At 35.2% G+C, this 17753-nt stretch overlaps 1 protein-coding gene across 1 annotated transcript; it reads right to left on the bottom strand.

Moving 5' to 3' along the window:
- Positions 1-12812: 12812 nt before the first annotated feature.
- LOC149536030 (uncharacterized) lies at positions 12813-14952 on the bottom strand. Its single transcript, XM_089805012.1, has 5 exons — positions 14629-14952; positions 14354-14403; positions 14137-14266; positions 13937-14041; positions 12813-13630 (listed from the first exon to the last, which is right to left on the bottom strand). The coding sequence occupies exons 1-5, from the start codon at positions 14807-14809 to the stop codon at positions 13005-13007; spliced, it is 1092 nt and encodes a 363-aa protein (XP_089661138.1). The 5' UTR covers positions 14810-14952; the 3' UTR covers positions 12813-13004.
- Between the last annotated feature and the right edge of the window lie 2801 nt (positions 14953-17753).

The following is a 17753-nucleotide window of genomic DNA, read 5'->3' as shown; positions in this document are numbered from 1 at the left end:
GTGCTTTGGGCTGCAGTGAACAAGCTGGGGGTGATGAAAGGTTGATTACTTAGCCCCATGGGTGGCATCCCTGTTGTATATTGCTGAGGTTGGCCAAAGATGCTAGCACTGATTTGGGAGATGGGTGGATTTGGAAGGTTGGGTTGGGGAGCAGCAGCAGCAATAGTGAAGGGGGTGAACGGTGAGCTTTTTTTGGTAAAGGGGGTTTGGAGCAGAGAGGTATGAACCAAGGATGGAGTGGTGGTGGTTGGGTTGGCTTGCGGCATGGAGATTTCAACTTGGGTGGATGATGGTATGTTTGGGTCTGTTGGATCATATGGATTGGCTGGAGGCTCTTCTTTTGGCATATATTGAGGATAATTTGGATCATAAGAGCCTATGGGTGGTGGTAGCTGCCCAAACAATGGGTGAGATGGATCTGATAATGGAGGGGGTCTTCCAAAGTCAAAGGTTCCTACATTTTCCCTTCAAAAATTAGCCATGATTGTCTCTTTGTTTTTGTCTATAATGGCATTTACCAATACTGCATTTCCTGGTTGGTTCATAAAAGCTTCAATGTCAGTACATGATGGCATAGCTTTCTCTGGGCTGAAGGATGGCTGAGTGCTCAAGGGGGGTGAGGTTGTTCGATCCAAATGATAGGGCTCCATTGTTTCTTTCTTCTTGGCTAAGCGAGTGATGGGTGGCATGAAAAATGCTCCTAGGGATGAGATGCAATAATGCTGATGGATGCAAAAGGGGGAAGGCTTCTCTATGCAAATGATTTCCTAGGTTAAGGCAAAGCTATATGACAAAACCTAAGGAGGATTGGGTTGGAGATTCTAACTTCAAAGATATGTTGCCAAAGCACGAAAGGTCTGCTTTCCTATGTGCAAGTTTGGTGGTGATTGTGTCAACTTAAGGATAGACTGATGATCCTTTAGGAAGAACACGAGATTGACCACTTGTGGATCCCAACCTTTAGCTCAAGGTGATGAGGGATAACAAGTGACAAAGCTGGATTACCCTAGACAAAGCTCTGTCAAAGGGATAACCTTGGTGAGATTGATGGATTTGGAAGATTTTAGGAGTGGCAAACTTTTGGCAAAAGTGACAACAATTTTGAAGGCTTGGATGTGAGGTTTTGATTGCTGGCTAGATGGTTTGATTCTAAATGAGATGGATGAGCTAATAATTCTTAAGGGGATAACCTAAGATGGCTGGCTTTTCTACAAAGATGACTCTAAAGTGAAGCTTATCCAAGAAGATGTGGAGAAACAAGGGTGTCTAATCATAGAAATCATGCCTAGTTGGTAAGGCATAAGCAGGATTAACTCCTAGATGTTGGCTAAATTTGATGTTGTGCTCTAACCAGGCCTCTTGAAGTGCTTCCTCGGTAGCTTTTTCCTCTACTTTGTGGAGTTTGGCAATTTGTGGGCTTGGTGTTATTTCTTTTCTCTTGGCTGAAAGTTCTTGGTATGCTAGAGATGGTTTGAGTTTAACTTTGTGGAACTTCTGTTTGGGTTTGGGTTGCTCTGACATCAATTTCTAAATCTGCTTGGCTTTGAGAGATCTTGGTTTTTTTGCTTCAACTCGTTCAACTTCTAGAATAGGCAGTGACTACACTAAGTATGCCCTAAGCTAGGATTGACCAAGTTTGGCAAACATTCATTCAACAAATAAAAGATCAAGCAATAGATAGAAACAACCAGATAGAAGTTTTTGATTCTCAGAAAGTGATACTTGCGCCAAGGAGTGTGTATGTTCTACAAATGTTTCGATCAGTCACCTCAAACACATTAACATCCTAGATGGTTGTCTACAAGTCTAACAGTTGGTTTAGCTAAGGAGTCCTCGATATACCCAAGGTACGTGAGGCCCAAATCTGTAGATGAGACCAAAAAGATGTCACTCAGCCGAGAGGAGTGGTAACCCACTTCTCCTCTTTCACTTCTCAAGGGTATAAAGTTCCTTGAGGCTTAGCCCGAGTGACAAAATCTTGATCCCAAGAGAGGTGTCTTTTGATTCACCTCTCGATTCTTATACTCTGCTAGAATGCTGGAGTTGAGGTCGTCCAAGGGGTGATGAAATCCCCAAGCAGGCCTCCTAAAAAGAAACAAGGTTTTGGATCCTAATCTTATGCACCCAAGATGGCCTCGAAAGACGACAAGGGGAGAGAAGACTTGGATGACCTTGGGCTAAAAAACACGCTTGTTCTTTTACCAACTGACTCTTATGTGTGCTAATCTAGACTTTGCAAGAACTCATGTTTAAGAGACAATGTTCAATTCCAACTTGAAGTGCCAACAAAAGTAAATCGATCGAAGAATGCAAACAATAAGAAGAGTTAGGGTCAACAAAAGCAAACTCACGCGCCTATAGGCCCTCCACGTCAAGTATCGATTAATTTTCTTTAAGGCATTCAAGATTGAGTGTGAGTTTGTTTTAAGCCAAAAAAAAAAGTGTGTGAGATTCGATTTCAAGCGCGCGCCCGGAGGCTCTCCACGTTAGTTGTTGTTCAATTTTAGTGCCCAAACTTGAAGTGTGATCGATTTAATATAGAGTTTTGATCATTTAAGAATTTTGATAAAGTTAAAGCAAACATTCAAAGACCAAGTGAGTGAGTTAGATTGTGGAACATTTAACACCTTTTTCAAGTAGACCCATCCCCATAAATGGCGCTGAGATTGCAACCAATGGTTAATATTTGATGGGTGATTAGAAAAGAGGTGAGTCCAAGGAACTACTCAAATTGATTTTTGCGAATTTGTATTTTAACTTAACAAGGTTTCTTAAATGTCCAAAAATCAAACTTTACCTAGATTGCATATGGAAAAGAGATTTGTTTTATTCAATTTTTAGAAGCTCCAAATGAAGTGTTTGATATTGCAATGGTTAATTGATCCTTAAAATTCAAGATTGGATTTGTTGTTTTAATCATGCATTCAAGGAAAATTTGATTTTAATCCATGGCATTCAAGAGTGATTTTAGCAACATGCATTCAAAGACAAGTGGTTAAACATTCAAGTGTTTTCTTTTGAGCATTCAAGATTGAGATTTTGTGTGTTGTTTTAAGAACTTTGAAGTGCTTTGTTTTAACCTTAGATCATTCAAGATTGTTTTGGACTCAAAAGTGAAAATGACTCTTTGGACTTTGATTTTCATTCAAGATTTTGTGTTCTAGTTTGCATATTTTAAGCCCAAAAATGATATTCCTAGATTGTTTTGATGCATGAAAAACCTAAGAAACATTCAAGATTTTGCAATAAGACATTTGTTTGGAACAAATAACAAAGCTTTTAGGACAATTTTTGGCAACCATTTAGGACTCTTAGTTTTCATGAGATTTTTTAAAAGAACTTTAGTGTGCACTTAGTGTTGATTTTGAACCTTTTGAAATGGAAACTTGAAGTCCTTTTTAAATTTCCAAAAATGAAGTGTTCCTAATTTTGCATGAATGCATCTAAAACTTTGATGTTGCAAGGATGCAAATGATTAGATTGGTTTAGTTTCACTTGTTAAAAGATTTTTTTTTTTTTGCAAATTTTTAATTTTTCAATGGATTTAAGTATGATTTGGGGGTTCATTTTAAGCACTAAAAAGAAGTGTGTATGATTTTGCTTCCTTAAAAAAAAAAATGGCCAAGATCTCCCACAAGAAGAAGAAGAAGAAGTAGATGGAATAAAAAGAATATAGACAAGTAGAGGAAGAAGAATTCCAAGTGCTTTGTCCACCTATAAGCTTGAAAAATCTGCAAATACTATGAGATAGACTATGAGTTCCTTTGTCTTCTTCATGCTCATGTGGACCTACAAAACCAATTTATACAATCCTACCAATCACAAAAACAAGCAAAATTAGCCAAAATCAGCAAATGACATACAAAACTTGACTAAAAAAGATAATGAAGATGACCCATGCGGGGTCCCACCGGGCGTGCCAAAATGTATATGAGCAATGTTAGTATGCTAATAGAAACCAAATTTAAATAAAGCTTCTACAAACCAAACAAAATTCATAAACTTCAAGATAGACTAAGATGAGCTCTCAATTGAGAATATGAGCCATTAATGGACTCTCTCAATAAGAAGCTCTCTTGTTGAGTAGCTTTATCTAAATGGATAGGATGTATGCTCAATATGCTTCCAAAGGCTTCAATGGATGATTGTGGATTTTTGGTGTGGATAGATGGCTTTAGTATGGATTTGGCTCTCAAAATAGCATTATAACTTTACTTCATGGATTGTGTTATTTTGCAAAGGGGAAGGATCCAATTTATAGGCAAGAGGCTTGAGGGATTGAGGGCTAAGATGCAAGGATGGGAAAAAGCTCATGGAGGGCTCAGATTGCATGAGAGGAGAGCACATGGATTGTGCTTCCTTACAACCAATCAAAGAGTGACACATGTCACATGGTGAGAGGATGGAGGAAAAGGGAAGGATGAGTCAACAAAGGAGGCTCAAGGGATAAAATCTTCATAAAGACCCTCATAATGACTTGTAAGAGCAATAAAAGGGCTTGTAAGAGTCATTTATGACCTACTGGACTTCATAAAGTTTTATGGTTGAGAAATTTTGAGGGTGATGAGAGCAATTTCGACTTGGACTTGATTAGGAAGGTTTTAAGCTTGTTTAGGCTTGTGAAAATGATTAGAGGATGGATTAGGATGTTTTAGGATTAGCTTAGGGATAGGCAAGTGGATGGCATTTAATGAGGGTGGGTGAAGGAGGAGATATTTGTTAACTTTGGCTTGGGTTAGTAAGTTTTAACCCATGTTTAGGGAATGTGACAAGGTTAGGAGGGGATTAGGATTAGGTTTAAAGACATCTTCTAGAAGAGTCTAGACTTTGGATGAGGATAAAGACTTTCTAGAATAGTCTAGAATTTCCTAGGATGAGGATGAAGACTTTCTAGAAGAGTCTAGAACTTCTTAGGATGAGGATAAATTAGATTTTTAGGAAATAAATAAAGTTTTATTTATTTCAAGGGTTTGGGTTGAGGAGATATTTATTAAAACTTTTTTAATAAACATGAGGATTAATATTTAATCTTAATTAAATATTTTGAGTTGGGATTAGGAGTAGAAAATGATGGGATTAGCCTTTAATCAAAATTAAAGAAGGATTAGAAGATTTTGGAAGAGGTTATTGGTCATAAGGAAATTGGCCAAGTTTTGGGCAAAAAATAAATTTTTTATTTATTTTAGGATTTTTGGTCAATTTATTAATTAAATAATTAATAAATAAGAAAATAATGATTAAATAAGATTTAAACATTTTTGGGAGGGATTCCTTAATTAAATATTTTTAATTAAGATAAAGGGATTTAATGGCATAAAAATAAATAAATAAATTAATTAATTAATTAATTAATAAATGATGATGTCATCAGAAATTTTTTAGAAAATAAAAATACTTTATTTTCTAAAGGTTTTTTAGGTGTCTACAACTACCACGTGGATGCCATGTGGCAGTCTACTTTTGCTATGAAAATTGGTAGGCCATCAATTTTAAAGTAGTTAAATGTTGATGTCAACATTGCATCATCCCTCCTGCTTGCCTTTCAGGTCCTTTTTTGACATATTGTTGTTTTTTGGACGTATCTTGAGCATACGGAGGTCTTTTTCTATCCAAAAGAAGTGTTGAAAAGATGGTTCAAATGGAGACAATGGCATAAGAATTTTTGGGTTTTGATGCAGTTTGGTTGCTTGTTTGGAAAGTCAAAGTTGGATTTTTTGTTTTTCACTCTTGAGGGCATTCTTAAGCATCCCATCTCTGTTTTTTGAAAACATTATATTTTTGGAAAGTTGGTTCAGTTCTCTTTCTAAAAATGTTGGTTTGTCTTCCAGATTCTACTCCAGGCTCTTTCTATTATGGTTTTTGCATTATTGCACTATGGTGGATATCTTGGGTGTTTCAGGTCCAGGGATCATTTTCATGGCATGGTATTTCTTCTTTTGGGTTGTACTATCTATTGTAATAGTTGTTTGCCCTTTCTAGTCATTGTTGATATCATTTGTAAGTACATTTATGCAAACACACTGAGATAAAGTGTCACTTCTTACATTTTTAGGATCTTTTTCATCATTTTGACTTATTGTACTCGCACTACATTATAAAGTTCCATAGGGGGATAGTTGTTTTCATTTTAGTGTCTTCTTCCTTTGTCAAGTGAGTGTCCCTTCCACGACATTAGCCCCATGATGTGTCGATGACATGTGCCTTTATAAGTGTCTGTACCTCTTCCTCACTCTCGATGTTCTTGGTTCTTTTTGTTTTGCAGGAGTTATTAGCCCACTTTCTCAATTGCCTATCACTTCACTCTTGTTTGCATTAGGGGGGGTTCTTCTATTGTTTCTCATGCTTCCTTGGTTCGATTGATCAGCTCTTTAGGCTTTGGTGTTTCATTCCATCTATATCTTTGAGTTTAGTTGTTTGCTTTTGTTTGCCTCATGACTCAATGTAGATTATAGTATTCTCAACCTAGTCATGTTTTATTTTAGAGGAGGTTCTAGAGATCAGCAATTTCTTTTTGATAGTGTTTGTGACTTCTTCATGCTTCATTAATGTTTCTTCATGATCACTTTTTGTTCCTATTTTCTAGAACATTCCTCTAGTTGAAAGCTTTTGCAGTCCTTCATTAGGTTTTTAACTATCTCTTTTTGGAGTAGAGCTTTTCCCACTAGATTATCTCTATTTCTCCATTTAATAGAGATTTGGTTGTGATTGAGTACCTCATCAGGCCTTGTTTCCAAAACCCAAGTTTGCTTTTAGCATTCCATTGTAATTTTCTTGCTCTTTCTAGACTATTTGTAACTACATTGTTGCTCATCTTAAAGGGGGGCATTAGAGAAAAAGGTTAATTTAATTTCATTAATTAAACTACCTTTTCTCCCTTCTTAAGATTTTGCTTTATGCACTTTTGCGTTTCACATTTAATAATTATTTAGTAATTATTAAATAGCTTTTACCTTTTAGGTTACCCTTTTTGGGTTTCGATATTTATATAAGGATAGATCATTTGTAAGCATCTTACATCTTTTCTTTATCTAAGAATACAATTTGCATGTTTTTAAAGCAAACCCTTGCCTCCTCTTGTCTTTTTCTTCTCTATGACATGTTTTCTACATACAAGTATTCGAGGGCTTCGTAGATTTGACTTGCATATTTGCTCAAATCCTTCAATACATACATATATATATCGATATACAAACACATACATACGTGTGTGTGTGTGTGTGTGTGTGTGTGTGTTTCTATTAAGAATTGCATAGATACATATTTTAGAAGCATTGATGCTTATAGTCAAAAGTTTGACAAAAATCATGTGCTTTATTAGAAGTTGATTGATTCTTGAGGCAACAAAATGTCATTTATATGTGTAGAAAAAATTGTCTTTTATTTTTTGCAACAAGATTTTGTCTATGAAGTAGTTTAAAGTTTTCATTTAATTGTTTTTAAGATCAAAGTATTAATGTTGAATAATAAAAGTGTAACACAATAGAAATGTGTATGTATGTGAAATAAAATAAAATAAGAGAGTACATAGGTTGAGGTGGGATAAAGCAAGGTAGAAAAAGTTGACATAATTTTTTAGGTTTGTATGATAGTGTTTTAAAGTAGATGTTTTATTGATTAGTTTATTATAATGTGAATTATTTGAAAACGAATGCAATTAAGATAATTAAGTTTTACAGTACAAATTAATTCCTAGCAAAGGTGTATTAGATTCTCTTATCATCAAAATTTTAGGCAATGCAAAATGATAGCTACTATATTATAGAGTAGATCTTATCTAAGAGAAATAGAGGGTATCTTTTTATGATTCTAACAACAAAAGAGGTGCAATTCATAGATTACCTTCTTGGCCCTACACACCCTTTAGAATAGTAGGGAATACAATTTTAGGGTCTTATTGATAAATCTATCTCCAAAAGAGTTGTGATGGGGCACACTTGAAATACATATGTTCATATTTATACACGTGTCAAGTTGTTTTGTTGGCCAAACTTTTGATATCAACAATACAATGATATTCTTTCAAATATATAAAACTATCGGCTTGACCCTTGCACCCTTAAAGGTGCAAAGTGCTAGTTATATATATTCACAAAAGAGGAAAAGCACATCAATTTTTCAAAAGCATATGATAAGAGTTTTATTTAAAGAGGTGTTAGGTAATTGCTGTAGCAAAGGTGGACAAAAGACTTCAACAAAAATAGTAAGAGTAAATTTCAAAATGAAAATAGAAAAGGATGTTTAGTTCTTCGTAATGGTGAATATTAAATTAAATATTATTATAAATCAAAATTAATTACAGGTTATTCAATTTCTTTTTTAGAGATATTAAGTTTCTAATGTGTTATTCGGGATGGGGTTGCAGCTCAATGGTATCAAAAAGTGTCCAAACAGCCTCGACAACAAGGGAAAGGACGAGTGAATCGAGAGGGGCATTGGACTCCTCCTCCTCATGGAGTTCTAAAAATTAACAGTAATGGTTCTTCCCGGGGGGGAATCCAGGCCCTGTTGGTATTGGGATACTAGCTCGTTGCAGCTCTAGTGAAGTTAAATTCTTTTTCTTAGTGCATAAGGGTTACCATACTAACAATCTCATGAAGGCTCAGACCATTTTATATGCTATGGAATAGTGTTGTTTGCGGGGATGGCACAAGATTATATGTGAGTTTGACTTCCAAGTGGTGGTGAACTTGCTTACTTCGCAGGAACTTGAGGATGTTAGTTGGCAGTTGGCTACTATTGTTAATTAGACTCTTCTCTTTTGTACCTCGCTTGAGTTCATTAGATTTACTTCCATTCCTCGTGAATGGAACAAGGTTGATGATTTTTTGGCCAAGTGGGCTTTTCATGCTTTGAGCTGGAATAGTATGGATGGGGGCAGCGTCCCCTCGAACTATAACGGGAATTTGATGAACTTGTTGCTCAGGACAGGGCTCCTTATTGAGCTCTCCTTGTTGTAATTCATTCTGTCTTAATAAATTTTTTACCCTTCTTTTTCCTAAAATTACAAACAAAAATATAATGATAGGTCATATTTTTTCAAATTGGTTATTAGAATTTTAAATTTTATAAAAGCTTGCTCAATGAATCAGTTTTCAATGGAAGGACGCCACCCTTTTCTCAGCACCTACAATTGTTATTTATATACCCTCAAAATTCTTTGTTGACACAAAATTTCATCGATCCATATATCTTTTTGGTGAAGTGATAATAATTTTTGAACTCCTTTCTATAAAGAAAGTTAGTGCACAGTGTCACATTTAGGTACGAGTTTAAAATTTCCGTCAATTGTAGCCTCATATTTGCTTGAAAAGTAGCTGTTTAAGCTTTGAAATATTTACAAACTCTGGTAATTGATATCGTTTCTTTTGCTTTGATTGGTTGTGTAGGAGTTGCGGAAATATGGCCAGGGGAAAGGGAACGAAGGCAAAGGGAAGTAACAATCAGGTAAAATCTAACCCTTGAACAACTTAAAAAATGCCAATGGTAACAAGGTAACTAATAAATTTGATTGTACAGCTTTGCAGAGCCATAGCCAACAAACACCAGTAACAGTGACTGTAAAAGATGACAGAGAAATGAGTAGAAGTGGTGAGGTCACAAATTTGAAAAGTCTGAATGAAGGTTTATTGATTAAGAGTACCAATGATAGAAAAGGGCTGCAAAATGAGCCCAATGACACAAGACTATTGAGTTTGAAACGTGAAGAAGTGTGCATTCAACCAAGGCAAGAAAAAATCAAATTAGAAGATGAGTTGAAAGAGATGAATAATAAGAATGAGGAATTCAATACCAAAATTACTGAAAATAGTTGTCTTTGAGATATACTTGTAAGGCAAATTTAGAAGGTACAATAACAAATATGCACAAGCTGCTTAATGAAAAAAATATTCTAGCCCATAATAATCAAGTCTTGTGCAATGAATTGAGTAAAGAAAAACGTGAGCTGGAAAATAATCTTAATCAAGCCATCAATGAAGCTAAACAACTAAAGGAAAAACTAGTTGAAGAAAGGAGCTTGTGGGATATATGTAAGGGAGAATTTGAAGTTACAGTTGCAAAACTGCAAAATGAGCTTAATGAAGCGAGATTGTTAAGCCAGAGGCATGAAGGGTCTCAATCAGAAAATAAAGAAACTGAATTGGAATATAATTTTAATCAATCCATAAATGAAGCTAAGCAATTAAAAAAAAATCGGCTGAAGATAGGCACATGTGGGATACTCGTAAGGGAGATTTGAAGTTACAATTGCAAAACTGCAAAATGAATTCAACGAAGTGAGAATCTTGAACCAAAAGCATGAAGATTTGTGGTCTCAATCAAAACTTGAAAAAATAGAGTTAGAAAAGACTCTTGTAGGGCTAAAAAATGAATTTGATGAAATGAAGATTTTGAGAGTGAAAGACCAAGTGCTGTGTAATGTGATAAGAGAAGAAAAAAATCAGTTAGGAAATTAGTTGAAACAATGCAATGATAAGATTGGGGAATTAGATGCTTCAAATTAAAGAAGACGAGCTATTGTGGGTTAGTAATAAGTAGGATTTAGAAAGCCGAGTTGTAGGTCTGCACTATGACAATGACACATTGATCCAAGAATATAAAGTTCTGTGCACCAATTTAACAGATGAGAAAGATGACTTGTAGCACCGAGAAAATGCAGTGGTAAGAATAAGGACTTGCACGCACAAATGAGAGAAGATTGCCTCTTGTAAGAAGCTTGTAAGGCAATATTTGAAGACTACGTTGCAGGCCTACAAAATAAGCTTGATTCAATGATTAACGAAGGAAGAATTTTGAGCCAAGAATATGTAGAATTATACATTGAATGTGAATTTTTGAAGACACAGTTGGGAGATTATAATGGCATACTAAGCTCTATGGAAGATGAAACATGGAGTCTAAAGTCCATCTCAGAGAGCAATGCAAAGACAGTGGAAGCCTTGCAAACTCAAGTGCAATTTATCACCCATGAACAAACACACATGAAAAAGACACATGAAGAACTGACAACCGAAAATGAGTCCCCAAAGTTGAAATTGGAAAATTATGATCATAGATTTGATTTACTAGAAAATGAGAGGAACTCATTTAAATCTACGGTACCAAGCACGGAGGAAGCTTTGATTCAAGCAAATGGTTTATTGAAACAGCAAGTCCACGAGCTTCAAAACAACTTGTGTATAGGGGCTAATGATTACAATAGGGTTTCCGCTGATGATATGCTCGATTCAGCAGCAGGGGAGAGGCAGCCACTCACATCTCTATCAGAAACCAGCAATAAAGTGATGGAGGATCTGGTTACAGAGAACAGAATAGTGAAAAAGGAAGCCCTTCAACTTGATCAACAAAATCAGGCTTTAATTCAAGAAAATGTTTCATTGAAACAACAAGTCCGTGCACTTCAAAACAAATTTGGTTTGTGGGATGATACTTACAAAGGGGTTTCTGTTGATGATATGCTTGTTTTAGTAAGAGGCGGTTACTCACATCCCTATCAGAAACCAGTGCTAAAGTGATGGAAGATCTGGTTACATAGAATAGAAGATTGAAACAGGAAGCCCTTCAAATTGATCAAGAAAACCAGCTACTACAAAAGAACATAATTAGTAAAAAGCCTTTACTTAAAACAATGATGAAAATATTACAGAGATGAATGCAAAAAGATTGAACTAAGAATTAGATCGTAAGTATTGGAAGAGAATGGAAGGAAAAATACCAAGGCATTGAAAGAACCTGAAGGTCTTCTAAGGGGAGAGCAAGTGAAGAAAAAAGAGAGTGAGGACAAAAGGAAGAAGGGTAATGGGAGGGTTTCACATACCAAACAGCCTTTATTGGTAACTTGATGCCTTGCATTCATCTAGATTTTAACAAGAAGTGCAACGTAACCAAAAGCTTGTGCACTGGCATAAAATGTATCATTCTTCCTTCAGATGCACTACTTTGCCGATATCCTTATGGCTGGTTTGGTGGGATAGCATAATTAACCACCCTTTCTACCAATTATGTGAGAAATGTAATTATTCAATTTATCCTGACATTTTTTTAATCCTGATTGATGTATACTCCAACAGTTCCTTCACTGCAATAGATTGCAATACTCTAAAATTCATTTTATAATTTACTATGAGATATCATATTTGTAATTTATGTACTATTTTTTAATTTGACTGATCTATGCTCCAACAAATGTTATATAGGTATGCATAAAATTGAAAAAAGAAATATGATATCATTTTACAGCAACTTAAAGTTCTAGATCTAATAACAGAAAGAAAAATGCAGGAACACTAAAATGATAGAGCATACCATTTCAACCACAAGACAATGTCCAACCTTTTATAGTTATATGATATGAGAAATAGCCACTGGAAATTCTATGCCCTTGGCTTCAAATAAACTTTGGATGTTCTCAATCCTGGATAACCTTTTGATGGTTGTCATCTTAAGATGTAAGCCATTATCATAAGCTACAGTAATTGTATGAACGGTAATTGGCACTTTAAAGGAATGCTATCCTAAGTTGCAGCAAATGAAGTTGCAAACAAATGAAAGAAAACCTAGAAAACATTGGAGTTTTGTAGCTTTACATTGTGCTGTTATATAATGATAACATGTCAGATTTTAACATGTTTTTAGGTTCTACATGTTCCAATATAATGAGAACATGTCATCTGTTAGCATTACGAAAGCGATGCACAGAATGAAGAAATCATTTGTTGACAAAATGAAAAGAGCCAAAGCGAAGTTATAACACAAAAGATGAGCCATAATTTTCTTGCCATCATGTACCATCTGATGAAAATTTGACAACATCGAGAAAAACAAATAAATATTATTTCATGAATAGAAAATCCACATACATTTTCTTTCCAAAAAAACAAATTTGAAAAGTCACTTTCAACGGCAATGCTTGCAATTCTCATCTGCAGCATTTCAAATATTAAATTTATTGGATAGACATAGACTGGCAACCCCTGTTATGTCTCCATCACATTCAAAAGTGATGCCTATTTCTGCCTTGAAAATCTATACACCATGGTGTGACTGTAGGTCTGCCCTGGATAGTAAACTGTATTTGGAAAGTTAGGGTGGTGGACACCATCAGGGAAGGTCTGAGTCTCCAAAGCCAAGGCTGAGTATTGCCCATAAATCGCACCTCCTTTTCCAACAGTTCTCTTGAGCATATTGGAACTGTAAAATTGCAAGCCCGGTGCATCTGTCCAGATATTAAGTATCCTACCACTGAAATCATCTTTGACTCTCACAGCATGTCTCAGATGATTTTGCTTTGGAGGATCCAGAACCATATTTATATCATAACCCCCGGGCACATTCTGGATTCTGCTCCCAACAGTAGTTTCCCTGTTAAAATCGTAGGGGGTTCCTTGTACGGGCGTGATAGCCCCAGTTGGAAGAAGTTGTTGGTCCACTGGAGTATAACTGTGAGCCCATATTTTCACTTTGTTATCAAGTATTGTCCTCCCACTGTTGTGCCCTGCAAGGTTCCAATAAGTATGCTGGGCCAAGCACACAGGGGTGGCCTTATTCAAAGGTTTTGCCTTCATAACAACTGCTAACTCCTTATTTCCAGTTATAGTATAAGTAACAGATACATCAAGATCACCAGGGAATCCTATCAACCAAAAACCAACAGAATTCGCATTAAAATGTAGAAATTTGTGTGGTAAAGAACCAATTTTCCTTTATCATGCATACCAAAGCCTCTCTAAATATGCCTAAAAGTGATAAATAGTCAAAATTGGGAATTTTTTTTACAAACCAACTCAATGGCAGATAGCCATATGATTCTCCAATTAAGTTGTAAGGGGAAGAACTTCAAAGTGACTCAATCGCAGACAGCCATAGAACTCCCTTATTCAGTTTTGTGTAATCAAAGATGAAAACTATTGATCTATGCAAAAATCCATCTGATTTTTACCTTGCTCTCCATCATAACTGTGGTAAGTGAACTGAATAGAAGGTCGATCTCCTCCTGTAATTTTTGCTACCTTCCATATAACCTTGTCAAATCCAATTTTTCCCCCTGTTGAAAAAAAAAAATCAGAAAAGAAAAAAGCATTTAAAGTACAAATCACTTTAATATATGAAAAGAATGAATGCAGGAAGGAAATAAATGACCATGGAGTGTATTATTCCCATCATTGGCAGGCAGATGGTACACTTTTCCGTCTAAAGTGAACTCTGCATCCTTGATTCTGTTCGCTACACGCCCCACAATTGCGCCAAAGTAAGGGTCCAAAGTGCCATTCTGTATGCAATTTCTTTCGAGTTAAAACAATACATTCAATGAAAGATCTCACAATCTCAGGAAAAATACACCAAATCCGACACTTGCCTTATACGAATCAAGGGAGTCAAAACCAAGAACAATGTCTCCTAGATTTCCTGTATATCAATAAAGTCATTAGGTTAAACAGAAACATGAACAAACCTTGACCCTGCCTTCCCTAATTTTATTAAAAGCGAACAAAAAGTATAAATATGGCTGAAAAAGCATATGGGGCCTTACAGAAACATTATGTGTGTGACTGAAAAAACATGACTTAAACCCTCTTCCTCCATTACGATTAAAAACAGAAATTGGAAGAATGAATGCATAACGACATGTACCTTTGGAATCTGGGACAATTACGGACAATACAGTGGCCCCAAAGTTTGTGAGCCTTATAGTTAGATCATCCTTTTCTAATGTGAAGATTTGTGGACTTTCCGAATGAACTTGAACTGCATTAAGAGAAGCCAACAGGGTTATGCATCCCACTATCCAGACATTCTGATTAAATCTCCCCATGATCAATTCAGCATTTAGCTCACCAGGAATGATGATTGAAGAGAACCCAGGTGGGTTAAATTGAGATTGAAGGGCCTAATTTTAAGGCATGCGCCAGATAAGATAAGCTCAAACATGGAGTCTGACCGCTCTGATTTTATGATTTGGATAACAAATATATGTAGTTTTCAAGTCTATTTTGTGATACAACGTGGAAATTTGACATATTCGTGAGAAAATCTTTGTTCCGGGAGCAAATGGCGCATGTTTTATCCATCTTTATCTCATATTCGATGCTATCCCTCCAATGACAAAATTACTGGCTGTGTTTATAAAATATATAAATTTTGGGTTCTCTTTGGGAAGACCGCCGCTGCTGTCCAGTCAACTTGTGATTATCTTTTCCACCGTTGAATAGACTATTGCGCTAATACCGACAGAAGACACTATGTCCATATTTGTTAAATTAATTTTTATTAGTATTATTTAAGAATCAAGTCGATAAGTAGATGTAAAAATGTTATTTTATGATTCAATAAGATATATATAGAGATTTTTTTCTCAATTTTGTAACAGGCAGATTCAACCCTAGAGTACCAACAAATTATTATAATATGCTACTCTAATTTATAATATAATATAATGTTTACAATATTTAATATTAAATTACAAATTGTTTCTAATTTAAAAACTATTTAAGTATGTCAAAGGGTCTTTGGTATACTGGTGAAGTTGAAAGGTTCAAAAAGAGCCCACCAAGGATCAAGTCTCGTTCAGTGCAAGGTCCCCAACATCTAAAAGGGGATGAGGTCGGGATCATGCCTCGATGGAAATTGGTAGATTGGATACCCATCATTCCTTGGTTATTAACCAAAGAGGCAAGGCGAAAATAAGTGAACCTCCATAAATAAATTTAAAAACTATTTAACTATGAATTTTTGGAATAGTTTCTATTTTGTATAGAATTTAGAAATTTAGTTAATTTATTTTTTTAGAATATTTTTTCATAGAATTAGAGATCTATAGTAGTAGATAAAATTTAAGATTTTAACATTTATTATGAATAATTATCTAGTAATACTCATTTTCTTTATTTTTGTTGTGTACCTTAATTTTAAATAAATAAGTTAAAATAGTTCATTTCTTTTATATTAGATTATTATATGTTTCATTTTCAATGGAAGTTTAATCATATACATGTTATATGTTCCCAAGGTGTTTTAATATGTATGACCTCAAGCAATCTCGATATTGTCCCAATGTTGTTTGCCTTTGCAAGATTTTGGTAGTATTTGTGACTAGCTTTAGAAACATACTTTGCTTGGTTATTGAGGGTTTTATGTATGTAAGTATGTTAGCAATATCAGATTTCCACAATCCATGTCAATATTGTATTCTTACTTCTAGGTTTGATTGTGTGATAGTTTTTACCATCAAGGTTTCAAATCACGCTACATGATCCATCATTAGGATATAAGGGAGCCAAGGAAAAAAAAATGGTAGATTAGAGACCTAGCTAAGCACAAAAGAGGGCAAAGAGAAGGAGAGAAGTTGTGCACCAACCAAGGTAGGTCAAATACAAAAGGGATTTATTTTGCTTTTCTAATCCTTCCTCTATTTTTTATTTATTGGGTCTTTCTTGTGTGTTTGACCCTTCAGGTCTTATCTATCTTGGTTGTTGTGCAACTTCTATCCCTCTTTTTGCTCTATTTAGTGCATGGCTTAGTCTACAATCTACCATTTTGTTTTCCTTGGCTCTCTTGCATCTTGATGATGGATCATGTAGTGTGATCGGAAATGTTGATGGTACAAACTAACACACAATCAAACCTAGAAACAAGAATACAATGTAAGCATGTTGTGTAATTAGGTTGCCAAAGCCTAAGCCCCTCGTGGAGTCTAGCTTGATAGTGCCCAAAATCTCATCAAGGGTTTCTTTTATTTTTCTTTTCCAATCTTGATCATATTAAGGTTATCCTCAAAAATAAGTTTTGGTTTGTGCAATCATCCTTGCTTGTTTCCTAGCCTTGGTTGGATGAGAAAAATCTCAAGGTCCATGTCTAGATAGAGTTCTCAAGTATACCCTTGTCATGTTGGTTATTCCTACAAACTATTGTCTGGAACTTAATGAGGTGTTTTGTATGGAGTTGAATAGGTGAAAAATGGAGCTTTACCAATGCATCTAACATTTCCCACTATTCATTTGTATTTTGAGTTGAAATTAAATAAGTAATGTAAATCTGGAAATGCTTGAAATTAGATAAGATAAGATACATACCTCATAATGGAATTAATCTAGAAATACCTAGTTTTTTATGTTTGTGCATAGTTTTGGGGAATTCTACAACCTACTATGGACTGGAAATGTCAAGACAGAGAAAACCCAAAAAAAAATTGTCTTTCTTAAAGAAGGACGACCTTGACCTAGATAGCAGGGCACAATCTTAACCCTCTTTGAAGGTTATCCCTGACCCCAAAAATTTGACCTTGACTTGCACTACTCTAATGAAAATTATGTTCGTGGATCCTAAAAGTTCGCTGAAAAGGGTACTCAAATCTACACTGATATTTGTTGTTCCACACCTATACCTACAAGAAAAAGGGATTTGTTGTTTAGATGAGGGGTTTGCCTTGGTCAAACCCTAGTTTGGAATCAACCTTAATAATGGAATTGAAATAGAGAATGCTAGCAAGTAATAGAAGTAAATCTAACAATGAAGCTATGATATTTGATAGATATGCAATTGTTTTTGAAATGTAAACAAGTATATTGATATGAAAGCTTGGACTCAATAATGTAAATCAAAACCATAAATGCAAATCAAAACCTCCATGATTGTATGCTTGGAATCCACCTTGAGAGAAGAATGAATGGATCTTGGAGATGAACAAAGGATCTTGAAGGAAGATCACACCACCATGATGGTTAGATCTAGGGTTTTGAATGATGAATCTTGAATGCATG

Source organism: Cupressus sempervirens, chromosome 10, assembly GCF_028749045.1.
Source record: "Cupressus sempervirens isolate cs-2001-9-10 chromosome 10, ASM2874904v1, whole genome shotgun sequence".
Taxonomy (NCBI): Eukaryota; Viridiplantae; Streptophyta; class Pinopsida; order Cupressales; family Cupressaceae; genus Cupressus; species Cupressus sempervirens.
Note: the sequence above shows the minus strand (reverse complement) of the source record. Positions and strands in the feature narration are given on the sequence as shown.

Excerpts from the sequence above, each read along its gene's own strand:
- LOC149536030 (XM_089805012.1), bottom strand. The coding sequence starts at position 14,809 with ATGGGGAGATTTAATCAGAATGTCTGGATAGTGGGATGCATAACCCTG. Across the intron at positions 14,404-14,628 it reads AATTGTCCCAGATTCCAAAG|GAAATCTAGGAGACATTGTT; the intron begins GTACATGTCGTT and ends ATTGATATACAG. Across the intron at positions 13,631-13,936 it reads CAGTTATGATGGAGAGCAAG|GATTCCCTGGTGATCTTGAT; the intron begins GTAAAAATCAGA and ends TTTGGTTGATAG.